Genomic DNA, 26924 nt, shown 5'->3' on the forward strand with positions numbered 1-26924 from the left:
AGCCAGCAAAGGAACCCACGGTGGCCCTGCACAGCCCTCCCTGTTTCCCACTCCTGTGCACAGGAGCCATGTGTGCTTCCACCCACCCAGTACCTAGAGGCCGGAGCAGGACCTGGCGCTGGTCGCGGTCACGTCCATTGGAGGCGATGCAGGTGAAGACGCCGATGTCCTCAGAGCTGACCCGGCTGATCACCAGGGCCCCGTCCGACTGCTGCCTGTGCCTGGGGAACAAAGCCAGAATGTCCCTCAGCCTGGGCTTGGGTCACAATGGGACTCCAGCCAGCACAGATGAAGCTGAGCCTCCTGCACAGCTTTGTAGTACCACTGAGCAAAAGTTTAGCAGCTCAAATGCAGCAGGGGTTGTAATGCAACCCTTAGTCCTCAAATCCCAGCACTGATGCTGTAAGACTCTGGAAAAACGTGCTGCTAGAGCAGATTTCTGGGAGCAGAGAGAGGGGAGAGCAGCACCAGTAGCTGTGGAAGTTCACTGCAGATGCCCTGCTCTCTCACTGTTGTGAATCTCTGCCCTTGCTCACTGACCAGCTGGTTTTTGGCAAATTTGCTAGCCATGTGTTCTTTTTCTGCTAACCTTGTAGCTGAATAAATTTGAGCCCTAGCTCACTTGTAGGCCCTGTGTCACAGCTGTTCCCTCAAGGGTTCAACATTCAAACTTCTGTCTGTGAGGGAGGGAGGACAGGGCAGGCCAGCAGTAGGGCCCGGCCCTGATGGAGGAACGAGGACAGCCTAAAGCCAGACAGGCCCTTGCTGCATAGCAAACAGCTCTGTTCTCTCAGAGAGGAGACAGGGAAGGAAAAGCAAGGAGAAGGCTCTTCTCGTGAACGATTGGAGCCACCTGGGAGCTCACCTGGGAGAGGAGAGGGGTTGCCCATCTTTCTGCCACTCAATGGTGAGAGCGGGTGATGCTTCCACTGTGCAGGGCAGTCTGACTCTCTCCCCAACATTGGCCTCCACTACTGTGGGCTCGCTCTTATCCATTTTCAACCTGAAAAGTTCACAAGCACAGCAAAAGATGCAGAAAATTCCTTGCTCAGCACTTGACCTTCAGCACAATGCTTTATCAATCACAGGCCTTATTTTTTGCATCTCATGGCAAAGGGAGGTCTCTGTACTCCCATGAGAGCTCTGATACTTGCCATTACCAACATTCATTCCAAACATTCAGAAAAGAGTAGCCCCTATAAAATCCTGCTCCAGCTCAAGTACAGCTTGGTGCAGCACTCCTGTCAGCCAGCTTAATTCACAGACAGAAAAATTGGTTCTTATAGCAACCCTCTGGATAACAGCTGAGGGAGCATTAACAATGTGAACACATGGCAAACAGTACAAAGTCCTAAACAGGCCACAGAGCAAGCTTCCCCTTAGGTGCTTATCTGGCACACAAAAAATGAGCCTTTTTAGGGTGTCAAGAGCCTATTGCAGTCACCTGACTGCACACAAGGTCAAGGAGTTGGCCGTCCACTTCATGCAGCAGAAAAGATGAGGTCATGTCCTCACAACGCTCATCTCCTCATATTCTTTGCTCTCTTGTAACTACACCAGAACACTGTCTTAGACGGGAATGAAACCATGATGTTCCCACAGTTAAATAAAACGTCATCTACCCTACCCCCATTCTATGACCTGAATTCTTGATCTCAAAAAATAAAACCAAAGAGCCTTAACTCAATGTTCTTAATTCAGTGAATCACTTATTACTGCTTTTAGGCAGAAGCAGCTAAGGAGATTGCTGCAGAGTTCAGCAAATTGGCTGGGTTTTAGGTTGTAAACGCAAAAAAAGAGATCAGATCATGGTCTTATTTAATCTGGAATCACAAGACGCTGCATTTAAGGCAAAAATAATTTCCCCCCCTTTATTTCTAGGGGCCTGGAAACAATAAAAAACCAGGCAAGAAGCTAAAAAATATGCCAGTACATGAGGAGACAGTTTTGGGGCAAACATACTCACAAAATATTTAAAATTAATTAGTGGAGGTTGAAGGAACTGAAATTTCATTCAATATACATATGTCTATTTTGTGCTAGTTAAGCAGCTCCTATTTGCTTTGCTTTTTTTCAGAACAGGTTTCTCTTTCTGCCTGCACTAACATGAACAGCTAAGGATGCTGCCTCGAGACTTCTTTTGTTTGAGCCCAGCTCCTTTGCTGCCAGTTTCCCTATGCATCTTTGCTCAGAGTATTCTTCTTTCAAGAGACCCTCGGGGAGTACAGAAGACAGCTTGCAACTGGGATCTTTTCCCGTTCGTGTTGTCAGCAGTTCAGTACTGCTTGCTTTCCAACCGTGCCCTGGAACAGCTGACCCAGGACCTTTCCAATCTTTGGCTTTTCTACATGAAGAGATGCCATATGGTTCATCAGCTGGGCACGGTGGACAAACTGTTGCTGTAGGTGAACCTACCTGTATGTGAGCTGCTGACGCACAGAGGAGCCGGCTGCCGGCTCAAGCTGCCTGCCTCTGGATAACCCTCGGTGCTGCTGATTCGCCTTGTGAAGGACCCGGCCTCTCTCACCCTCTGCCAGAGCAGGGCTCTGGTACTCTATTCAAAACAAAATGCCATATGTGAATAAAATGACACTTCTTACTGTGACCTCTTGCATAGGGTTTCTGTGAGCTTGGGAGAGCTTGCTGAACTGGAGCCAAAGAGCCCTTCAGCCATCTGCCTTCTGGCTGACTAGTGCAGCAAACCTGCACTGTCTGCTAATGAGAGTCACAGACCTGCAGGCAAGCAATTTTAGACTCCTTTTTCCCCTCTGTCAGTGAACATGTTGCAACATCCCTTAGGCCACAATGCCTTCTGCCCCATGTACCATTGCTGTGACAAAGCACACTTCAGAGATTGAGGACTACAGGGTGCCTTTCCTGCCCATCTTTTGAGATTAGTCCTTTTTTTGTTTGTTTTGGTTTTGTCTGTTTTTTTGGTTTTTTTTGTTTCTGAAATAAGGCGCATTTTTGAGAACAGGGAATTATTTGTTACCCAGCAGGACCTGTTTAGGCAAAAGACAAAACATAAATGCACCAGCAGTTATGTTTTGGATCAGGAGGCAGCTGACAGCTCTCAGGGAGGAGGACATACTTGCTGTGCTAGAAACGGGGCAGGTTAGAGGCAAGCCACAATTCCACTTACGGGGTGGCACTGGAGGAGAGAAAGTATTTTAGGACTAAGGTATTATCATGGGGTGACACCCAAAGAGGCCCTGCTGCCTCCACACTCCCTCTAGGCAGCAGAGGAAGTTTGCTCCTGCAGCTGGCTTTATTGAGCCTGTGGTCAGTAACCATTAACGAGGAGCCCTGAGTTACCTCTCCGGTCCTGAGCAGAAGATGACTCCCCTGTGATCTGCAGCTGAATCTGCCGGCTCTCCGTCCTGCTGTGGGAGGTGCGGCACGTGTAGGTGCCAGCGTCCTCGGGCTGGACGTGGCTGATGACCAGGGAGCTGTCGGACTGGTAGGTGTGCCTGCAACACGTGCAGGGAGCGCTGCCTCAGCCTGGCCTCCCCCGCAGCCCACCGCGGCACTGCGGCCCTGCTGGAACCCTGCTGCTGCCCCGTGTACTGCCCTCCCTGCCTCAGAAAACACAAACCCCTGCTGACCACACACGGGTCACAGGCAGGGGGAATAACTGCAGCAGAAAGGAGGTCGGGAACACAGAGGAAAAACTGAGATGGAAAATAGGGAACTGCTTTCAGTAACCTCTCATAAGGAGGCAAACTGCCCTTCCAGGGGGGAGCTTGGGTCCCAGCAGTCAACTGCAAACAGAAAAGCATAACTGGGCTTTTAACTGTGATTTTGGTAACATAAAGGGGCTGACTGGCTCCAGACTCTTGTTGGAAACAGACTTCCCAGGAAAAACAGGTTTAAACAGGTTTAAAAGTAGTTTAAAAGAAATTGTGCCAGAGATTTCCAGCCGGAGGAACTCTGGATTATTAAGCTACAAGTTTTACCCCCAGCTACTGCCCCAAGCAAAACAGTATTTTTCTTTATCACTATCCACGTCAGCTTCCACCACTGCCTTCCACCAGTGTTATGGGACAGCACTTGCTCTGTCCCATAACTCCAACCAGCACCTCATTATTGGTGCAGACTGTACCTGTTCCTGCTGTGCACAGAGCAGGTGGACAGTTCATGCACTTAGATGAATATGGGGGCTTCTTTATTTATTTTTTTTAAAAAAGTGTGCTGGCTGTGGCTGGTATAGTGTTAATTTTCTTCACAGTAGCTGGTATGTGGCTGTGTTTTGGATTTGTACTGAAAACTGTTGATGTTTTCACTACTGCTGAGAAGTGTTTACACCAAGTCAGGGCCTTTTCTGCTTCTCACCCCACCTGCCAGTGGGCTGCGGGTGCACGAGAAGCTGGGAGGGGACACAGCTGGGACAGCTGACCCTGACAGACCACAGGGATATTCCGTACCATATGGCATCATGCTCAGCATGTAAAGCTGGGGAAAGGAGGAGGAGCGGGGGGCAGTTCAGAGTGATGGCGTTTGTCTTCCCAAGTCACTGTTGTGTGTGATGGGGCCCCACTCTTCTGGAGACAGCTGAACACCTGCCTGCCCGTGGGAAGTGATGAATGAATTCCTTGTTTGGCTTTGCTTGCACCCACGGCTTTTGTTTTATCTTTTAAACTTCCTTTATCTCAGTCCATGAATTTTCTCAGTTTTACCCTTCTGACTCTCCCATCCCACCAGGGGTGAGTGAGCAGCTCTATGGGACTGAGCTGCCAGCTGGGGTGAAACCATGACAGTCCTTTTCGGACTGAAAATTTGGCACTCTGCCCAGCAAGGAGCCCATCTGCTCTACAATGAAGGGAGCTGAGCTCACCTGTCAGAGGACACCGGTCGGCTGTTCTTCATCCACTCCACTCTGGAGAGTGGGGACACGCCTGTCTTGCAGACCAGCTGGATGTTTTGTCCCACAACTGCTGTCACAAGAGAGGGCTTGGCTTCCTCCAGGATTGTTCTGAAAGAGAAAGTGATTCCATTGGCACTTCTGCTGCCCTCCTCACCTCTATGTCCTCTCATGTGACTCTTGATGAGTTACAACCACAAGGCATGGCAGGACCAGCTGTCCATTCAGCTTTGAGCCAATGCACTGGGCAACATGTGGAACCCTGTCCTATACAGCAAAGACTGTTGTGGACAGACTGAATGCTACAATATCTCCTGGAAGAAAGCCCTGTGACCCCTCTCTTCTGAAGGAACAAGGTTCAACTCAGCAGACAGACACAGATCCAGTGCAGACATGTTTAGATCTAGCTTTACACACTCCACGGTAACACTGTCTGGATCTCGACCCAAAATCTACATCTTAAAAGTCTACCCCAGAACAACCCACTGCTGCTCCAGGCAGTGCTGAAATAAAGGTTCTGAAGTCAGAGAGTCAGCTAAATTTGTTGGTCAGAACAAGAAAAACACCTATGGATTTTCATTTACAATGTAAGAAGGCCTCCCAGACAGAGACCCCAGGATTCTGCAGTCTTTTCACAGACCATACTTCAGTGCTGTCAGAGACCAGGGAGTGTGTGAGAAAGAGTCCACAGGTAATGCCAGAGCCTGAATAACACCAAGGGGCCACATGTGTAGCTAATCCATCACATGGTATTCCCAGTTAGCTGGTCCCAGCTGGGGTAACATTTTCACTCCAGAGAAAACTTCACAATGAGCTGGCAGAACAGAGGGGAGGGATGGGTGAAAATCATCACCTGTGCAGAGCCTGTGCTGGGAACAAGTCTGCAGACTCCTGGTGCCCAAATCCCTCTGTCACGGAAACATCTGTTCCAAAAGCTTCATGCCACTGCTTGCCTTCCCGGGGCAGCACCTGCTGGCCACTGCTGCTCTGCTTGTCCAAGGGCCCAGGCACGGCTGTGTCCCAGGAGCGCAGCTGGCCCAGGCTGTCCAGTCTGCTTCGCTGGGTGTCCCAGCGCTGGCTCTCCAGCACACCAGTCCTTGGCAAGGCCTCTGGCAGCACATCCCTCCTCCAGCTGCCCTGCCTGTGGCTGTCTTGTGTGGAGAGTGAAGCCCCATAGGTTCTTCCTTCTTGGCTGTGACTTGCAGTCTCTCTTGTGTATGATTGCTGCTGACCCTGAGCACGTCCTGTATGAGAACTGGAGCCAGTCTGCTGGCGTTGCAGGGCTCCTGTGCCAGGAGAGGGCTGGAGCTCCAGATGACTGACCCCCACAGAGCTGTGGCACACTCTCATGCACTCCTCCTCCGAGGCAAAGCTGTTCTTGTTGCCGTGACAGCCGCCATACCAAAATCTGTTGCACTTGCCAACAACTCCCACAAAGTACCAGCGAGTGGTCCAGTTGGTGCAGGGGCCGTGGGCACTGGGCAGCAGGCACGTGACAGGGTACGCTACCAAAAACAGTGGAACAGAGGGAGATGTGAGGGTCACAAAGCACTGAAGTCCAGGGGCTTCAAGCCACTTACTGAGATGATTTATCTGATGGCCCTGTGGGCAGAGGGCAGGTGGGAAAGTAGGATACCTGGATGTCCTACCCAGCTGTGCTTTGAAACTGAGAAACTGCTCACGTGTTTCTTTTTGCCTCACTTTTGCCTCTGATCTATCCTTGGAGACATTTCTGAATCTAGATACTAGACAGATGCTTTACAGCCTTACTTGGAGAATTACGCAGCTGCAAAGCAGGCTCTGGGGCTCCCTCTCTGCAAGGGACACATGGCTGCCATTGGCACAGTTCCAGCTCACAAAACAAGTGGCTTAGACCCAGCTGTGAAGAAGACTCGTGCATTACAGAATACCCCTGCACACTGATATAAAGAGGATCACGGCCCAAGGTGTCTACAAATCCAGAGCCATGGGGATCACAGCCACATGCTGACAAACACTGCATGCGGGGCTCCAGCTGCAAGGTGCTTTGTCAAACTGTGGCTCAGGTGAGAGGATCCAGAGAGCTTTCCCCTTCCCCAAGGCTGCACCACAGGGACAGCCACCAAGCAATCTCTGTGCTGCAGCAGTAGGGCAAGGCACTGCAGCAGCAATGTGCCTGCAGAGGGTACAGCTGGGCATTAAAGGAGCAGAGATGCTTTTTCCCAGTAGCCCTCATGTCCTCATAGCACAGCAGGCACTGGATTGAACTTTGCTGGCTGAGGACATCCAGACAGCCCTGAGCAACCCCTCCTTCCCCATGTAGTTCTCATTCCTCCCCTGCCCACAGGCTGTCTGAAGGCAGAGCACTGTCCTGATTCCTCAGGAGATCCCTACTCCTCCTAAACCTGGATTATTCATTCAGAGCACTCTAGGCTGCATCAGCATCTTCTCAGTGACAAACAATTCCTAAGTAGTCCTACAGACTGACAGAGATCACACAAACACTCTTCTGTCCAACTATCAGCAGAGGGCAAGAATTTCTGTGGCAGCTGGCAGAGCTGAATCCTCAGGCTGCTTTTCTACACTCCCTCCAAGCTTCTGCTGCCCCAACCACCAGGCAGAAGTTCTCTTCAGAGAGAGTATTTACTACATTTTACAGAGAGCAGAGCCTCTACACAGGAAACTTTTATAAGCTACTGAACTCTTTTTGTGCTTCTAAACCAATGAGCCAAAGCATCACTTACGGTAGTTGGGCCTATGGAGACATCCTTCCCCACGAGGACCCGAGGCTGAGGCGACATTGTCAAAACAGCAGCCGTACATGGAGCCGCGGCACTCGCCCGAGGGGTGCTGCTGGGACAAGGCTTGGCTTGCCTTGGAGACAGAAATGGAAAGCCAAGAGTTATCCTCACACACAAGGACAGCAGCGCATGCAAGGAAGGCACTGTGTGCAAGCTGTCAGCTGCACATGGCCAGCTGCTAGAGGCACCACTGTTTGTTTGTTTGCCTCAGGGAGGCTTTTGTCCTGGGAAGGGGTGGAAAACTTGGCTGTCAGTCATGGAGCCGTGACTGCACTTGTCTGCAAGGTGCACCTAAGCAGCCCAGCAGCAGGCCAGTTTTTATTGCTGCCACCAACAAGCACCCCAACCCCAACCCCAACCTCCCCACCTTGAATTAATCTGCAGAGTTGATAAAAAAAAAGTGATTAAGAGAAGCCATGTTTTCCCTGTTTTTTTCTGACCAGTAGAAATTTGATTACTCAGGATTATTCAATCAGCTCTACATAGGATGGCCTTCTACTTCTCAGACATCTCCCCGCCACCTGCTCTGTACCCTGCTTGTAGAGGATTGCAGGTGGATGCTCCAGACTGAACAGGAGCAAGGTGAGCCAAAGGGCTTGATGCCATGCCTGAAGTATTGGTTCCTCAGCATTTCTGGCAGAGATGAAGCCCAACAGAATCCACAATGTGAGTCAGTAGGATCAAATCTAAATCTTTGTATTTGATCAGCTCCTAAAATGCAGAGAGCTTTTGTACTTACTGCTGGGGTGGTCGCAGTGGGGTAATTTTGTCTTGTTTGAATGTCTCGGTAATATTGTGGGCATCCAATGTTGTTTGGACCCTGGGCAGGTGATACTCCATCAGGGCAGCAGCCATACCTACAGACAGAAGGGCTGCAGTAATACCTGACCTGTCTTGTCAACAGGCACGAGCTACAAGATTCAGGAAGCTCCCAGGAAAGGCAATGCCTCCCTGCTCAGGCCTATCTACTTCCAGTTACCTGTTTTGGTGGCAGGTGCTGGAAGAGCAACCTCTCCCCAGAGGGTCCCACGCCGGGGTGTGCCCATCTGGACAGCAGCCATGTGGGCTCTGGTGGCAGTCCTGGGAGGCAGTCCGTGTGGGGGTGTCCTGAGAGAAGCTGAGCCGATGGGAACCTGCCGAGCGAGACTGGGGCTCCCAGCGGACAGGGAACAAGTTGATGCCGTGGTCTTTGGTGGATGGAATGTGCTGATTCTCTGAGGTACTATGGATCATGGTATTCCCAGGGAGCATCCTTCCATCATCAGAATCTGAGGAGAGAACTCCTTAAATTATGCAGGTGAGCATGAAAATCTGGTCAGCTTTTCTCCTCTCTGTTCTCTTTAACCTGCCCTGTCAGGCTACCTGTCAGGATTTTCTGCATCACATCTAGGGGGGTTCTTCTGGCCCACCCTTCCTGATCTAGCTGAGGTGCTTTGCTCATTGCCTTGACCATTCTTCCTGCTGTCCCATGAGAAACCTGTCACATTGCTGTGGTCCTTCACATCATCTCTTGTTCCTGTGATCTGCTTTGGGCATCATTTCTTCCAGCCAGTACTTAAACCATGCTGGTAGAACCTGGGATCCATACACTGTACAGAGTCTTCTGCATGGATAGATTCCAACATTGCTCACTGTTGGTGTGAAAGAATCTAAATTGTGTCCCTGGCTCCTTGACTTTCTAGGAGCCCATGAAAAAAATGAGAGAAATTAAGAAAAGAACGCTCCCTCTCCTTACCACACTCTATTCCAAGTACCCCATCATTAAACCCAAATTAAAAAAATTCTTCCAAACCTGGGGCAGGACTGTTTGGGTTGTAACGTGTCAGCAAGGACTGGCGAGTGACATCATATCCCATAGTGTCCTGCATACTGGGGACCTCTGCAAAGAGAGACACACACAAAAGGAGTGCAGTTAGTCCAGCCCTAATAACTACAAATACATCCAGAAGTCAGCAGGAGACAAAAGCTGATGAAAATGTTCTTGTTCCTCTTGTGGAATAGCTGCTGAGCAGCATTTGGATTCAACTGGATTGTCAGGACAAGCGACCTACAATGGGCAGCCAGACAAAAGTCAGCATTGCAGCTCTGACATGGAGAACAGACACAGAAGAGAAGCAGAATGTTCTGAAGAGTTGTGACTCCTTTAGAGGCAGTCCACAGAGGGATGAGAGTTGCCTACAGTTTTTAGCTACTGAGACTGCCCAAGTTACCATCCTTCTGGACTGGGAGTCCTGGGATCAGTCTGCAGCACACACTGGATGAGCCATCATAGAATACTGGATTCAAAATGGACACACACCAATGTTGTTCCCAAGCCTGTTGCATATATTTCTAACAGCACAGGTACTGGTACTCTGAAGATGCTTTGTGCACATAGCCTTGCAAACTCACAGGATGGAGACAGGCAAAAAGCTGAGAACATAAGCTGGTGCAGAGCTAGGAATTTCTATTCCTAAGCAAAAGCATCTTGGGAAAAGCTGGGTGTGCAGCAATATGACTCACGCTGTGGCAGGTAGCAGGGCTGTGTGTTGCAGCTACCCAGGGTGGCTGGTTTCTGGGGCTGGATGGCTTTGCATGTCTCAGGACTGTAGAATTTGGAGTCGCTGTCAGCACAGATGACCTGGCGTGTCCGGATGCCTGAATTGCAGCTCTTGGAACACTTGGGCACAGAGACAAGGCAGTGAGCAGGCAGCAAAGGCTGCATGCAGAAGCCCCACAGAACAGAAGTGGGGAACAGCTGCATGATTAGCTGCAGGCTGAGCACAGCTTCCTCCACCAAGACAAAGCAAACAATATTTCAGCTGGAATAATCTGAACAATTAGAAAACTGTACTTTAAACAATTTTACCAGATGTTCTACCCAGCCCTGAAGCATTAGGCTCTGTGCCACACTCAGCCTGTAACATCCAGATGAGCTGCTGCTACCCACAGTGATGTGTCAGGGAGCTGGAGAGAATAATTTCAGCCTGAAGGCATAAAGGCATCTCAGTTCTCTGGGGATCCACCAGCTGTGAGTGGATCAGTTTGCATTGAAGAACAACAAATTACAACTGGAAAGCAAACAAGTGGTTTTCTTGTAAGCAGCTAACTGGAGTTTGCCTCACTGGAAGCTGTGGATGAGAGGGAGCAGCAGCACAGAGAAGGGGATAGCATGAGGTGTCCGTGCAACCCACATGGCTCATGGCAAGCTCTATAAGCATTAGGAAGGTATTTCTCTCTAATTCAGAGAGGCAGATAGGACACCTTCTGATATCAGAAAGTCAGGAGAAAGATCAGATTAAGATATGAAACTTCTTTAGCTGTAGCTAAAACTTGGCCCACATCTCATGAAGAAGCTGATGTAACATGTTTTAGCTCAGAACAAGCTGGTCTTGATAACACAGAAATGAAAAAGTATGTTTGGAAGTTACCTGATGCATTGGATCTACCCTTATCTCTACCCCCTGACACTTTTCCCAGGTTGAAGACAGTCTGGCTTCTACCACAAAGACAGGATTAATCCATCTGAAGCACAATTTGTCTGAATAATTACAAAAATGTACTTTAAAGCCTATCACCAAGTGCAATGACCAGTCCTGAAGCCTAGAGGTCTAAGCCACACTTGGCCAGACAGCTGTTCTGCCAATCACAGCGACAGAGCAAAGAATTGGGAATAAGCAGCAAGAGTGGATTGTTTCAGCTTATTGGCTGCATTTTGCCAGTCACTGAAATGATAATCTCCCCTCAGAAGGATTTATTTTTGTAGCAGCTGCACACAAAGCGGGCATCAGATTAACTGGAGCATTACTAGTGCCAGTTACAACACAACTGTGCGCCAAGGGGCCGGTAATGAAGCAGTCCTTGCACCCAGCCCCAGCCAATGTGCAGACTGCACGGATCAAAGCTTGTTTGTGAGGAGCACAGCAATACAGTCAGTAATTTCTGAGCCATGACAGCAATACAGTCAGTAATTTCTGAGCCATGACAGCAAGGTGCTCACCAGACCCCAGTCTCCAACGTGCCAGCCGACTTCCTGGATGCAGTTCTCCTTAAGGCAGGGCTGGGTGGCCGATGGCTTAGGCTCCATTAGACAAGCGAAGTCCTGAGCCTGAGAGCCCTGCTGCGTCCTGCAGGTGACAGTCCGGGTCTGCACTCCTTCCCCACAGCTGGCTGAGCACTGCAGAAAGGGGCCCAACAATTACAAAGAAGCACCTGGTTTCCTCTTGCAGTTCCAGGCTGGGCTCCCTATCATTAGAGCAGGGCACCATTTTGAGACTGCCTGAAACAACCAGCTATCATTAAAATAATTTTCTGGGGTGGGAGTTAGCACAGTAGCTGTTTATGCTGTAAAGGAGACAATAAGGCATGGGCGCACGAGGTAGAGTCTGGGAGATCTGGAGCTTACTGGATTATCTTGGCCTATTCATATAATTATTCTTGATCTCTCCCCAGAGGAAATGTGGAGGATGAATTTTATCAAGAAGGAAGAAAAATATCAAGACTGCAGAATACACTGAGAACTAAACATGGTAGAAAATATCTGGAAACTCATGTTATTCACCTCTGATTAAAATCAATGCAAGGTAAAGAGTTTCAGGGAAGGTAAAAGGTTAGGTTCTTGTATTGCTCACATCTTTTGCTTGAAGACCTTGTGCTCTATTTTTACAGCATGAAGCTGTGACAACTTCTGTGCTAGTAATTAGTTTGTGACATTTTCAATGCCTTCTTAAATTCACAGTGGTGTTTCCTGGAATCCAACCTACTTCTATAGAATTACCAAGGTGTCTTACAGAGAGCATTAACCTGGGGACAGTCTGAATCACTTCAGATGAGCTTCCCAGCTGAGTTTCAGCCATTCATTTACCAGAGTAACCTTTTAACTCTGAGAATACACAAAACAAAGTTGCTTCTGAGAACCCTGGAATGAATCACTCAGGCATCAGTTTGTAGGAACATGACCCTTGGTGCCTTCCCCAAATGGTGCTCTTATTCCACAACCCGGAAGTCACACCTCCCATCTCACAAGGTGGGTGGAGGAGAGGGGGTGGAAGGACTTTCCAGTCTAGGTGATCATGCCTCAAAAGTTACATTTTGTGCTGTTGCCCAACTCAGGCTAAGTACAACCACAAAATGTTGCAAGCATGTGTGTACTTCTTCTAACAGAGGAAAATTCACTTGTATTTAGGAGCTGAGTAGACATTCCCTTTACTTTCTAAGTCCTTGGAATGTAAGATGCCTTCTAAAAGCCTGTCTGGCTGAACTGAGAGTGCAGAGTTTGAACTGTTTCTACTCCTGCAGATATAAATGCACACAAGCATCAAAAATGCACCACATGGCAACGTCTGGAGAAGCTCTGTGGAGACACAGGGCAAACAGTAGGTCACCAGTGTTTCAAGAGTATTGCTGTCCTGGGCTGGTGATGCAAGACAGCAAAGTACATGGCAATAGCCAGCACAAGCAGAAGCCATGAGCTCCTGCTTCACAGAGGAGGGTGTGCTACTTACTGCACATCCTCAGCTGATGGACAGAAGCTCTCCTGATGATGCTCCACCTTCACCAGGCCTGGTTCAGAAACCAAGCCAGTACCAGGTGTGGGGGTGGGTCTGATAAAAACACAGCAGTGGAGAAAGGATTGGCAGACCAGAGAAGAGGAACATGCAATGAGAAGAGCAGAGATGCAGGGACATGCACAGTTTTGAGGAACAGGGATATGTTCATAGGAGGGTATCTGAGGGCTGCAGGGACAAGTTCTACACCTCTGCACGCCACCTATCCAGGAGCACACGCTTTTTGTAGTCCCAGAATAGGAGCCTGGCTCTTTCTCCCTAAGCTTTGGCAGATCCTCCTCCAGCAGGTGCCAGGAGGCTGTTACCTGCCCTGGGGCACTGACCTCGGACCAGGGCCCCGTGCTCCAGGTGGCACACGGCCAGATGTTGCAGGGCTGGCTGCGGCGCGGCTGCTGGGCGAAGGCCATGCACTCGGCATCATCCACCACCCCCTGCGAGCTCTGGCCATCAAACGCCACGCAGTACACGGAGCGAGTCTGGCTGCCCCCGCCACAGCTGGCTGAGCAGGATCCCCACTCTCCTGTTTTCCACCTGCAGGTCACAGAATCAAGCACAAAAAATAGTAAGCCAGCCAAACTGCCTGGAGGCACAGAGGAGTCAGTGCCACATCCCTGTAGAAATCAATCAGGAATGATGTCTCTTTGCAGAATAGAATCAGAAGCAAGTTCCCATTTGACCAAGTATGCCCAGCTTAATTGGCAATGCAGAGCATTAGTCCTACTCCAGAGACATCTCTCCAGCTACAAAACACTTGTTTCTCTGGAAATGCAGAGTTGTCCCAGAAGGGGAAGATCTCTCTCCATGGCTTTTGGTCCCCTGATGTCTGCAAAAATGTCATGCCTGGAATAGAACATCAAACAAAAGGAAAGAAAAAGCTCAAAGAAAACAATCCAGATCAGCTAAAAGAAAAGCTACCACAACAGCCTAATCCACACATTACACTCCAGACATTATCAGAAACAGTAAAACCAAGCCAAGCCCTCACTGCCCTCAAACCATGCCAGACATTCTCAGAAGCGCTTAACTTTTTGCTGACAGCCAGTAGAAAGCTGGTTTATTCCTCCCATTAGTCAAATTCTCTAACTGCAGCACACATACAACAAGCCCACAAAAATGTAGATAGATTTTTTCCTGTTTTTGGTTGCTGAAGCTGCTGCAGAAATTATACATCCTTGCTAACAAGGGGAAACAATCTGTCTAGATACTAAAACCTCTGCCCATGGCCACTCCAACTTCTCAGAGCTGGGTAGCTGGAGGTACAGCTTGCATGGCCTGGCTTCAGGGACAGTATGATGTTTCATTGCCCAATACAGCATGCAGTGCAGTCCAAAGGCACTGGTTGTGGAGGGGGAGCATCATGGTGATCTGCTTGCCAGCTGCCATGTCCCCTTGAAGCCAGGTAAGGCCCAGCCAGGAGTGAAAGTAGTTCATGTTTTCTCCCCCAGCATTCCAGCTACTTCCCTAGCTGGCCCTTGCCACCCCTTAACCAATTGGCAGCCAGCCAATCCACATTCACATCCTAACAGGATTCCACAGTAGACTCTGACATGGTTAGCTCCTAAACACACCCTTCTTGATTTCTAAAGATGCACATGTCAATGCAAAACTGAATGGCCTTCACTGTAAAATGTTTCCTTTGGAAAGGGAACAAATACATTCAGTAGAAGCCATTTACAATGGTGTGGTTCCAGGGCTTACAACAAATTATTCATCAAGTTTTTTCAAAAGCTCCAATGGGAAGAACTCCCTCACAAGTACTGTATTCTGCCTCCTGTAAAGCAAACGTACAGATTTGGAAAGGCTGTATCTACCAGATGGGATCACCTACAGCTTCCTTCAATTGTGAGTCAAGACTGCTCTGACACTTGTTTCACTTCCTTTGTAAGACAAGTTCAACCGTAAGGCTGGGACCCTCATCAGAGGGCTAAAATTGCCAGTCCTAAGCTATTAACAGCTTGCTGGGGGACAACTGTTTTGCTTTTGATACTTTTAACTTCTCATATCTCAGTGTACATTATTGTATCTGTCACATACTTGTACTCATCACACCTTACAGGCTCTTTTCTGCCTGCTGTAGAACTCATGCCAAAAAAGAAGAGCTTTTAAGAAACTCTTTCTCTATGCCATGCTGGCCAATGTTACAGTTGCCCAAACAATCATGCTCCCTTTTTATTTATGTTCTTTTATTTATCTTCATAAGTAAATTAAAAAAAAAAAAAAAAAAAACCTTCCAGAACTTCTTTACCCTGATTCCAGAGAAAACATGAGAATAAGCAGCCAGAAGCTATGAAGGAATTGTCTCCTTCTCAGTCCCCTAAGAATCAAGTTACCAGAGGCACGTGCAGCCACCTAAGCAAAGCTGCCAGCCAGCACCCTCCACCACAATTTTCACTGGCAAGCATCAAAAGCAAAGCATCATCCACTTCTACCACCAGTACCAAAGAGGAAAGCCCCCGCGCACTTCAGTGGACAACTAGGTAGAGAGCAGAAGAGAGCAGCTGCCTTCCTGTGCTTTCTGTAACTTCCTTCTCCTTGTTACCTCTTCATCTGAGAGCTCCATGCACCGCTGTGACTCCATGCTTGCGGCAGGTAGATGTAAGAAGTCCTTTATATACAGAACAAAGGTTTTAAAGAACTTAAAACAAGTAGCTACAGGGTAACATGTATTCAGAAATGCTCCCAGGTGCCCTCTCACACACACCAGCACTCTCAGAGGCCTCCACTGGTACACAGATGTAGCTAATGCGCATGTTACAGCTGTGCATGCCCAGTAAGAGCCAAGTGAAGCCAGCTGTAGGAGGTAAGGTGGAAATCACTGGGTGAAGGGGTTTGAAAATGCTGGAGAATGAAAAGGCTCCAGGATTCATCCCTTTCTAAGGGAACAGACACTGGGAATGCAGAAATGACAGAAAATGACACCAGCTCAGACCTACTCTGTAGGCTCCAGTGCAAGAGCAGAAAAACCAGAGAATCTGTTTCATATCTCCTACATGGGCTAGACAACTGTCTTCCACAATCCTATTTTGGAAGGCAAATTTAATTGGTCCATAAAAGGACCACAGGATGTATTAAGTCCTTTCCTTGTGCACACAAAAATGCTCAGCATTCTATTATCATCCCAATCTTTTGTCTTTGGCTTTCTCTTAGAAGTGAAGCACCTCCTTGGAGAGAACCATGCTGGAGGGCAGAAGTGAGGTCACTTTTTTCTTGGTTCCAAAAGCACCTCAGGAAGAAGTCAGACCCCAGAAGAAGGAAAGAAATCGTACCGTTTTGTCTGGGGACAAGGCTGATGACCGCACGTCTGGTTGTTGTCTGGCTGTGGTTTACTCCTGCACATATAGTCTGGATAAATTTCATTGTCTATGGTACAAAACACCAAGCGGGATTGGAAACCTAGGGAACAAGCAAGAGAGTATCTGATCAACACAAGCTACCCAGGACTAGGTTAGCAATGCACTGGGGTTGGCAAGACAAGTTTCTAGAGTGGTGTAGAATCCACACCTGTTGCAGCCATTCTGAAAAAGAGACAGGTGCAGGTTTCTGTCTCTCACTATATGGAGAAATTATACCTTCCCACAATATAGGAATCTACTGGGAGAGCAAGGGAGACAATATGGTTCTGTGTAGCCGAAGGGAATTTTCCTGTTATATTATGGATCGAGACTCACAAAGGGAGTGCCATACCCGTAAGTTGCTCATGAAGGAGCCCTGCAAGATGTGTGCAGTATACAGCAGAACTGAGGGTCTCCTGTTAGACTCAAAAGGTCAGTCTTGTGAGGACTAGATATGGGAGTAAAACTTGCAACTCTTCATGCTTCCTACAGGGTATGAGCACCCAGGCAAAGGCAAGTTTAGCACCTACAGGAATCTGTAAACTGAATATAATGGGACACCTCAGAAGATCTGACAGTCCTCTTGGAGAGAGGGAATATTCCAGGCTGTGGCAGAGGAGAATGATGTGATTCACTAATGTACCAGGTCTCTCTGGAGAGGACCTCTCAAGTGGTTGAAAAGACTATGAAGACCTGAAGCAAATAAAAACAAAGGCTATTTATAAAGATTCTTAACAGGTCCTAGTAATAAGTCTGAGGACTAGGGAATGGAAAATAAGAACAAGGCATGGGGCATGATCCTGTTGTGACTCTGTGCATGACCCTCCCTTGACAAAACTTAGCAACATCCTGCAGATCCCTGTGCTGCCTTCCAGCAGGAGACTGCTGGGAAGCTGCTGCAGAGGGCAGCACACTGTCACACTGCCTGCAGGGTGTGGATATAAACCCCACACCAGCCACCAAGGATCAGGTCCTCTCCCCTTACCTCCTCCACATTCGGAGCTGCACTCGCTCCAGGAACTGTAGCTCCAGCTGTAACCCGAGGCCTGTCCTTGCAGGGGCAGGTAATACTCATACTGTACCCCCGTGTTTGGCTCTTGGCTGATGAGCTGCAAAAGCATGGGAGGAGATCAGGGAAATTACACTTTTCCTCTTCACAGCATTTCCCCACCACATCTGAGGGGTCAAGCTGACTTGCACCCCTCCCATTTAAGAAGCACTAATTCTCTGCACTGGATTTTCTCCTTGCCTTTCATCATATTCCAGAGAGCATTATTTTTCAGAGAAGGGTACATTCATCCCTCTTGGCTTTAGAAGATCCAGCTGCTCCTGTCACAGCAAGTACATTTCCTGCCCTACAGCACAGTATAACAAGCAGTGTCCTGGAGCCTGTCCCTGCCCAAACAACATTTGGTGCTGACCCTTGCCTCCCTTTAAGTCAGTGCCCAAAGGCATAGGCAGGAAATTGACATTGAGCCTTGCACTGCTCATTTCTGGGCAACAGAACCAGAGCAACAACAAGTGCTGTTTCTGCAGCCTAGCTTGAAGGCCCACAGCCTTATAAGATTCCTGGGGGCCCCATCACATCTCTGTTTTTTCCCAGCATATTCCCACCATGCACAGCAAGAGCAGAGTGTCAACGGGGGAAGGCACAGCCTCTCACCTCAATCACGAGGGGTTCTGTGGTGGGACCCCGGGCATGGAGGAGCTCTGGGGCCACATCACCCTCCGAGCCACGGTCATAGTGCAGCACCGTGCTGGCCACCTGCAGCGCCCGGCTGAAGTCAATTGTCCAATGCCCATTCAGGTAATACTCCCCTCGCACGTTCTTGACAGCTGGACAAACCCACATGCCAGAGAAAGGACCATAAGAACTCTGCAAGGTTGCTCCTGTTTCCACTCAATATTGTGTCCACAAGCAAATGAGGGTGACCATCATCCTCCATCAGTGCTGTCCTTCCCGTATGGCTTTTTTAGCAGAAACTGCTCCACATTCAAACAGTGCTTCTTGGCAGCTTTGCTGCAGATCAAGCACTTTTTTTGTTGCACAGCCAAATGCCTCCAGCATATTTCTGCCCTGCCCCTGCATTTCCCACTGTTAGTTGCTGGAGCACAGCTGATATCAGCCTCTGTCCTGCCGCTATTAAGATGTGGGATTCACACTCCACTGCCTTTACACCACTATCTGGTTCATCAGATACTCTAGTCAGAAAGCAATATGTGTACTGAATCCAGTTCTCCACGAAGGAAGACATCACCAGACTGATTTGTCCTAAGCACTGAGTGATGGAACACTCAGAAAGCAGAAGAGCATTTGCTTTTTCCACTGGAATTTCCTCAGCCCTGCCCAGAAAGCTAGGCACAGCCTTTTCTCCCTCCTTTCCCCCATCTGCAGAATGACTACAGTTTGAGGCTGTACAAATGCCCCAAAGAAATCTATGGAGAAAAGAAGCCCACCCCAAACTTCTAGATGGCAGGAGTAGGTAGGGTTTGCATTCACCAAGTAGAACTCATAGCCAAATTTGGCTAGATCAGCTAAATTCCTTGTAAGTTACAGGCAGGAAGTATCAATGTGGTTTGAGTATTTTTATTCCCCACCCAACAGCAAGATTTCCACAGGAGAGAAGATGAAGTAAATGTGAAGCCCAGAATTGTGCGTCACTGACATTTCAAGGATACTCAATATTCAGATCCTGATATTCAGTTTTTCACTCTGCCATATCAAGCCCTCAAGATAAGCCCATAATTTAAAACCAGATTTTAGCATAATGGCTGGAATCCAAATGGACTGATACACAAATTCTGACATCAATCATACCTAGGAAGTTCCTGCTGGGCTTAACCTCCTTAATTTGGATACTTGTAGCTCCCACAGGGATAATAAAGATTTGATTGTAACCTGAAAAAAAAAAAAAAAGGATTATTCAATATCTGACTGTGGGTACCATACAGCCACTCTTCTGTGCCAAAGATGCTCATGGTTTCATTTGTGCCAGAACAACTAGATGAGTTTTTGATGGTAACATAAAGCATTTCCAACATCATTTTAACTGTATGCTGAATAACCTCTCCCTACATTATCCACAGATCAGTCCACATGTAAAAAATTCCCCTTACACCTCAGAAAAGTCCATTTTCTACATTTTGAAATCTTTGGAATTTCTGCAAGAATCATATTGGAGCTCAACATAGAGAGAAGTGACCACAGGTGTGGTTGACATCTTGAAAATTTTCAAAATTGGCCAAATGCAGAAGATGCATTTGAATTTCTAACCCTGTACATGTCCTGGTGAGGCTATCAAGACACTGGACAGCCTCACAAAGGTGGTGTATGGTGATGTTATTATGGTGCATTTATAACACCTGCTGGAGAAAGACATCAGCATCATGGCAAGTACTCCAGTATGGATGCAGATTAAGGAAGTGATTCCCAGGATAAGGCCAAGAGTACCTATTTTGATGCTAAGGCCACACACTGTACAGATATTTCAAGTGAACATCCAAGCATGTCTGTAACAAGCATGTGAGCAGGTGTTCCCACCAGCCCTTGTAGCAGTTGATTTTTGGTTTAACTCTCTCCCTCTCACCTGCCCAAACTACCTAAGATCATCTGTACCTTTGGGGAGGCTGGCCACATCAAAAGTGCCCTTCACACCATAGCAGGTGCTGCCATCTCCTCCACACTGCAGGCACTTGTCCTCCTTCTTGGCAGATTCCAGTATATTATCACAGCCAACAGCCTGTTAAAGCACAGGAGCATTAATAGGAATAAATTGTGATGACAGAGGGGGAAAAAAAGGCCAAATGCTGGACAGATCTATTGAGAAAGCCTGAATCTAGGGAGCCTGGAAAGTCAGGATAGGGCAGAGAAAACAGCAAAGCTTTTATCTACTATTTCACATCCAGAGCCAGAGAAATGCTTTCTACATGCTCCTCAGCACCTCAAAACTGAGTGATTCACTTTTTCTGATGCTATTATGAAAGGTCAAGTAGAATGAAGGGAGACAACAGAAAGACTGACAGGCCCAATGACGAATGAAGGAAGTATCAAGATGACTAACCTGACAAACTCCCTCTACACAGATATCTCGCTTCCCAGGTTCACAGGTAGTCCCATCTACCACTGCTTCCTTGTGCCTGTAGTAGAAGTTTTCTCCCTTGGGAATACAGTTTAACTCACACTTATTAGGTGCTGGCAGGAGAGAAAAAAGAAACATTATATAATAACTTGATACTGCACCAGGAGCCTAGTTCTAGATCACAGGAGCAGAAACAGAGGGGTCTACTGATATTAAGTGGTAATACTGATATTAAGTGGCAGATACTGAATGAATTTCTGGGTCACAAACTGTTGGAGGCTGGAAACATACCCTAGTAAAATCTCATTGTACGCAAATATTTCCTCAGGGGACATAGGTCTAAGTGGATATTTGGTTATTCCTTAGTAGGATTGCTCTTATACTCCCTTGGAATACAGGGCTTTCTAGAATGAGAAAAAGTGTTGATACAGAACTGTTATTTTAACAGTCAACAAAAAACCCCTTTAAATCCATCTTAAAACCTCTCATAATTTGTTGACCAACTGAATGATACCATATTGAGCAAAGACCCCTGGTTCCCACACCTGCCTTCTGAGCTGGTTGCTCAAGAAATCATGGGCTGATGAAAGAGATGTCATATTTTCTGAAGCACTGAGTAATTACATACATTTGCTTCTCTTGTGCCCTGCTAATATTCTTTTGACAATAATGGAAAATACAGCAGAACTTCTGCTCCTCTAATACTTCGGATCCTAGCTGCAATCAGTTCCAGATTTCCTTGAGCAACATTTCTGAAGGAATGGCTGTTCCTGTACAAGAGACAAGTACATATTGCTGCAATGCTGTCTCTTGGCCCATGCATCCAGTGTCTTTAGGACAGCAATGCTTTGCTGCTGGCAAAAGGATTTTTTTCCATGCCAACTACTGTCCCCCACTCCAACTAAGGAAGTACCCTGCAAGGATACTACAATAAAAAACATTACAGTCACCTCAAAACATATTGTTGATAGGTAGCAATGAAGAGTAACCCCATATGTTTATCATTACCTCCATAATATGGAAGCCACTTATATTTCCTGCCTTGGAATTCTGTCCCATCAAACTCTGCACACTGCTCTGCCCGGAAATCTCGAGAGCCTTCCGGGCAGTTCTGTTTGGAAGAGAAAATGTTTGTAGTGGAATATTATAAAAAAGGAGGAACATAAAGTATACAATAAAAATTTGGGGTTTATTCTTCTTCCTCTCCTTTAAATTGGGGCATAATTTCAATACGCATTGAACAGATACTCTTAATGAACTGCATCCATCAGTGACATCAGAGAAACAGGAACTAATAATCACATTTTATTTCTGAACAAGGATGATCTTTGTCTGGGGAAAAGGAGCGACAGGCAAGAAAAACTAAACCAGAGCACTATACCTGAACATTACATGACTGATAGCTTCGTGTTGGTCCAACACAACTGGAAGGACCTTCTGTCCTGGAAGACAGAAAAAATACATGTAGCTCTCTGAAGAATACAGATGCAAAAAGTCATCTCATGGCAGATGTTACAAATCACCTTCACACTGAGCATATCACCCTCACAGAGTTCCCTGATACAGTAAAATAACTAAAATGCACTCCCTTACCGCTAAAGCAAGCTGGCATTTTCTAGTGATATTTCATGCTATGGTTTGTGTTCTGGAATGAATGAGACGCACACCATGAACAGCTGCAGTACAGTTCTTCAGGGTCACATTTCAACTAAATAATGGAAGGTGAGATTTATTCCATCATCCACCAGCAAAGGGCCGAGGTGTCCATACAAGAAAGAAGAACGTGTTATGAGCAGCACAGGGATAGCGGCCAATTCAGATTCTGTTTGTGCATCATTTATCTTGATTTTTTTGTGCACAATAGGTCTCTTATTAGGAAGAGCTAAACATGCCTATGGAAAGTGTGCAACACCTTTAGTCCAGTCAAATTACCCCAGCTGAGAATTATGGAGAGTAATAATTATGGAGGAAATTGATCTAAAAAGCCAATCAGTGTCTAACATTTCAGTGTTCCTAAAATGGAGACACAGGCCTCCAGGGATTCTGGCAGGTATAAACCATAATGGGCAGCCTTCAAAAGAGACCTTTCTTTATTCTGTGTGGGAAGTGGCAGCTTCATAACTCTGGCTTCTTCTATTACAAATCCTCCTCTCATTTCTTTAAACAGAGAGAGGTTGGTTTTTTTTCAGGATATTATTGAGAGTCTGCCTTTTTCTTCCTCCTTTGCTTTGTTTGCCTTCACAACAGGATCTCTAAGGTACATCATTCCCAACAGGTGCAGCACCAGTCATCATCCTCATTAGGATGCAGCTAACCCTGCTGCAAATGAGGTGGCACAGTGGTAACACTGCTTGAGCCAAATTCACTCTTCTGTTTCTTCTGGGGCAATTTACCATCCTGGGAATCATAAACCTGAGGAAACCTCAGCACTATCACCAGCTCTTGGGAGAGAAACCAACTGCTCTGGCCTGTTCTCCATCTCCCTCAGGGCTTGCCACACTATACCTGATTGAGCAGCTGCTACCATGCCAATCCCCTGATTGCACAGCCTCAAATCTCACAGAGAAACTGCTGTGCTCTGTCAAAGGAGCCAAAGCAAGCAAGTGTTGAAGAGGGCACTACTTAAAACAGCAGTGACAAGACTGAAACTGAGGTTCATCTCAAAGTGGACTCATTCCCCTGGGATCAAACACTAAGTCATTTTGTTTCTGGATGTACAGTGGAACATAACTGCAGGAGCTCAGTAACAGTACAACACATTTAAAGAAAAAAAAATAATAAAAAAAAGGAGGTTAGCCCTCACCTTTGGGAATAGCAGTGCCGTTGCCGAAAGCTGACTCCACCACCACAGCTCCGACTGCACTTGCTCCATTCACCCCAGCTCCCCCAGGCATCAACCTGCTGTTTCATCCGGCGGCCCTGGAAACAAAAAACCCCCACAGACACAGCAAAAATACATGGCAACACAGGGGAAAATAAAAAAAAAAAAAAAAGAAAAGAAAAGAAAATGAAGCAGAGATCCTATGTGTTCTGTTACAAAAAAAGGCTGTCTTACTGTGTTGTATTCCTAACATGAAAAGTGGCACACAGTAATACATCAGAAAGATCAGGTCTCTGGTATCTAGGAGTGTTAGCTTCCTGAAGCCATATAGCGCGACTGTTTGTCTATTCACAGAATTTCAGCACTTTTGAATAACGATTTAAAAGAGGATAACATCTTCATCTCAGCGAGGCAGCAGGGGACAGCTTCAGGGACTTTGAGCACTGTCACTCCACACCAGATCAATAGAGCCATTTAAACCCAAATCCTTGTCTCTAAATCCAATTCTTAAGAAAAGTAAAGGAAGCCAAAAGAAAAGTTCCAGAACATACTTTTTTTTCTGCAACAGAATTCCATATATGGACCTTTATTCCCCTTACTCAACTGTGTCCAATGACTATGTCAAGGTCTGGGTCATCATTAGCAAAACCCTTACTAATTTTGTATTTAGAAAGTTGGACACAGACATTAAGAGAAATAACCATGTTAATATTGACAAAAATTTACAAGTGTGATAGAACTAACCAAAATACATTATCTTGGAAACATATGAAATATCGTATTTTCAGAAAAAAAAGGCCTTCTGCAGCTGATAGGATCCACATAGAGCAGGACATGTGTGGTTAGTGGGACAAATGGCAAAATCTTAAGGAAAAAAAAAAAGAATGTTTTCAAGATCCAGTAGGATTAATTCTGCTTGAAAACAGAAAGTAAGTGCAGGGTTATGTGGTGACTGACACTGTGAAAACAGGGTTTGCTGTGCAGCTTCATCTGTAGGGCAGTTTATGTATACAATTGTACCACTGAGGAAGAAGTGCAGGCCATTTGGGCACTCTTCACTATTTGCTGTAGTGAAGAGTGGGCAGGCAGAGAAAAAAAAAAGGTAAAAAATTATTGTGATCTGATCTAACTCGTCTCCAGACACAAACATCCAAGCCTCTGCTAGAAATAGGAGCTAGTCTAATAAATCATTCAGTGAGTCCAACTCAGGCAAGAAGCATGGGTTAATCCTCCCTTGTCATTTAGACAGGTTTTATAGTTTTCCACGCACACTCTCTGCCTTACTCTAAGTCCAAGTTACAGTCTTGTTTCTTTACTTCACCCTCTTTCAAGGAATAATTCCCTGCGGTTGGCAGAGCAACAATCAGAAATATTAGCCAATCATATCTATGCATTTACTACCAAATTATCCACAACTATCTAGCTGCAGAGTCACCCCAAAATTATCATCTATATTTCTCTAATGTGAAACATTTTCTTCCTAGCCCAGCTACTTACTTTTCTTCACACAAGTCCTGTGCAATTTTTTCTAATACCTCTGGTGCAGACTAACTCTGTTTGCCTTTGCTCTGTTGGTTCAGTGGCAATGCCCGGGTTACAGCCACTTCTACATACCTCCTCTTGGCCAAGTCAACATCTTCCTGACCCTTTGCCAAACTCTTCTTCCACTCTTTCACTCCAGATATTCAGCTCACTGTTTGTCTTCTGCATTCTCATTTGCCTTTCTGGGCATAATCCCAACAATAGTATTTTAGCTTTCAGCAAGGTTTTTTTCAGCAATCTTATTTTCCCAAGTTCTTCTTTCAGACACCTAATTCCTCCCCCTGTAATCCCTCCTCCCTTACCCTCAAAAGAATAAAATATGCTACTACTCTGTTTCTCGGCAGTCTTATTCCCCCGTATCAACTGACTGATTTAGGAGCAGTATTAGCTCACCCTGGAAACAAGGGACCTTTCAGTCAGCATAAGGGAGAAGAAAACATGTAGATAAAAATCCAAAGGAAGAGCATTTGAAAGTCAGATTACTGGAAGGCAATTAGGATAGAAAGCCCTTCCTTGACACACACACCACCCTGATAAATATTCCAATACCCCTCCTAGAGAACTAGCATTATTTATTCCTTCTATAGAGAGTAAAATCTGCAGGGACTCTTTGTTGTAAGGCTTATGCATCCACAGAGTGCAGGAACAGTAATTTTTCTCAGTATCACTCCATTTATGTACACCCCAAAAGGAGCATCAGACAAAAGAATCCTCCCAAAGCTGTACAGTGTCAGAGAAACATATTAACAAGGGCCCAATTCCCATATTTGGAAATCTGTGTACGGTCCTCATTATTTCAGTAACTGCACACGTGAATACAGGCAAAGATAAAGCTGTGTGTTTATAATAAATAATAAATATATTATTACATAACCTGATAACAGGACATTTTTAGATGCTGTCAGCTGATTTCTGCTCCAAAAGCCTCTTTCTGTTCTGTTCACACTCTGGAATGCTTTTATCTCATGTCAGCCAGGACAACTAGATTCCATTCCCTCATGGATTTCAGAATGAAAAATATACAATCTTCATCACTGTTACAAATTAATTTGGTTCCATTCTTCCCTTGCTTCAGTCTGACATACATGCAAGAATGCAGTTTTTATCTGCATAAAGTATATATTTTAATGTTTCAAGAGAAGAGAGAAAATGCATACAACCATCTTCCTTGACTTCTAAAAACCTCCCAAAGAGCAGTCAGTTAATGTCCAGCTGCTCTCTTCAGTTTTATCACCAGTTGAGACACCAGCAATGCATCCTTTCTGGGAATATTGATATTGCCTACGACCCTGGCACTGTGGTTTCTCAGGGCTCATTTGCATACAGGCTGCTGTGGTATAGAAGTTTAGAAGGCCAGGGATTCCATTTTTATGAACACTGCATTGCTTTCATCAGTTCCTAGACAGACAAACTGCTGATGTAGTTGCAGCATCTGCTGTTACCAGGCCAACGGTATCTGATATCATCAGCAAGTAAAAAGCTATGCCTCTGAGTCATTAGACCTCCAGACCTCATCTGCAAAGACAATTCCGGTATGCATCACATGCAAACAAAAGAATTCTGGAAAAGTGTCCTAGATAGCTTATTATATCCCATGTAATGTTTATTTTTGTGTATGAAACATGCACTGGAAGAGATGCTATGAATGGGACTTGACTCAGAAAGACAGAAAATGCTGGCACTACGTAGGAACACTTTAAAAGGGGTCCTTGAAAGACTTTGCAGTTGGTTTGATGAGATGGATAGGAAACTATGCATGGGAAGAGGACTGTGCTTCCCAGACAAAGGCATTGGAGGCATGCAGTGATCCACAAAGTTCATATCACCAACTGTGGACAAGTGATTCAGTGGGAATAATTTCCGAGTGCCTTGTTGCAGCTCAAATACTAGAAAGCTATCAAAGTCAACATCAATTTACTATACAGTCCCAAGTGAGGAGTGAAGTTCTGCAGTCACACGTGCA

At 46.4% G+C, this 26924-nt stretch overlaps 1 protein-coding gene across 1 annotated transcript in view; it reads right to left on the reverse strand.

Moving 5' to 3' along the window:
• PAPLN (papilin, proteoglycan like sulfated glycoprotein) overlaps positions 1–26924 on the reverse strand; it is a 49841-nt gene that overhangs the window by 6459 nt on the left and 16458 nt on the right. Inside the window, exons 3-25 of the mRNA XM_058837689.1 lie at positions 23402–23517; positions 21980–22040; positions 21607–21709; positions 20581–20711; positions 20136–20259; positions 19338–19418; positions 18183–18355; positions 17505–17628; positions 16454–16580; positions 15727–15792; positions 13511–13718; positions 11621–11797; positions 10144–10300; positions 9434–9520; positions 8621–8909; positions 8381–8498; positions 7585–7714; positions 5715–6366; positions 4835–4972; positions 3316–3470; positions 2416–2554; positions 866–1003; positions 94–221 (exon numbers count right to left, since the gene is read on the reverse strand). Of these exons, the coding sequence (XP_058693672.1) occupies positions 94–221; positions 866–1003; positions 2416–2554; positions 3316–3470; positions 4835–4972; positions 5715–6366; positions 7585–7714; positions 8381–8498; positions 8621–8909; positions 9434–9520; positions 10144–10300; positions 11621–11797; positions 13511–13718; positions 15727–15792; positions 16454–16580; positions 17505–17628; positions 18183–18355; positions 19338–19418; positions 20136–20259; positions 20581–20711; positions 21607–21709; positions 21980–22040; positions 23402–23517 (3622 nt within the window). The remainder of the gene's footprint in view (positions 1–93; positions 222–865; positions 1004–2415; positions 2555–3315; positions 3471–4834; positions 4973–5714; positions 6367–7584; positions 7715–8380; positions 8499–8620; positions 8910–9433; positions 9521–10143; positions 10301–11620; positions 11798–13510; positions 13719–15726; positions 15793–16453; positions 16581–17504; positions 17629–18182; positions 18356–19337; positions 19419–20135; positions 20260–20580; positions 20712–21606; positions 21710–21979; positions 22041–23401; positions 23518–26924) is intronic.

The sequence above is a fragment of the Poecile atricapillus genome, chromosome 1, assembly GCF_030490865.1.
Source record: "Poecile atricapillus isolate bPoeAtr1 chromosome 1, bPoeAtr1.hap1, whole genome shotgun sequence".
Lineage (NCBI taxonomy): Eukaryota > Metazoa > Chordata > Aves > Passeriformes > Paridae > Poecile > Poecile atricapillus.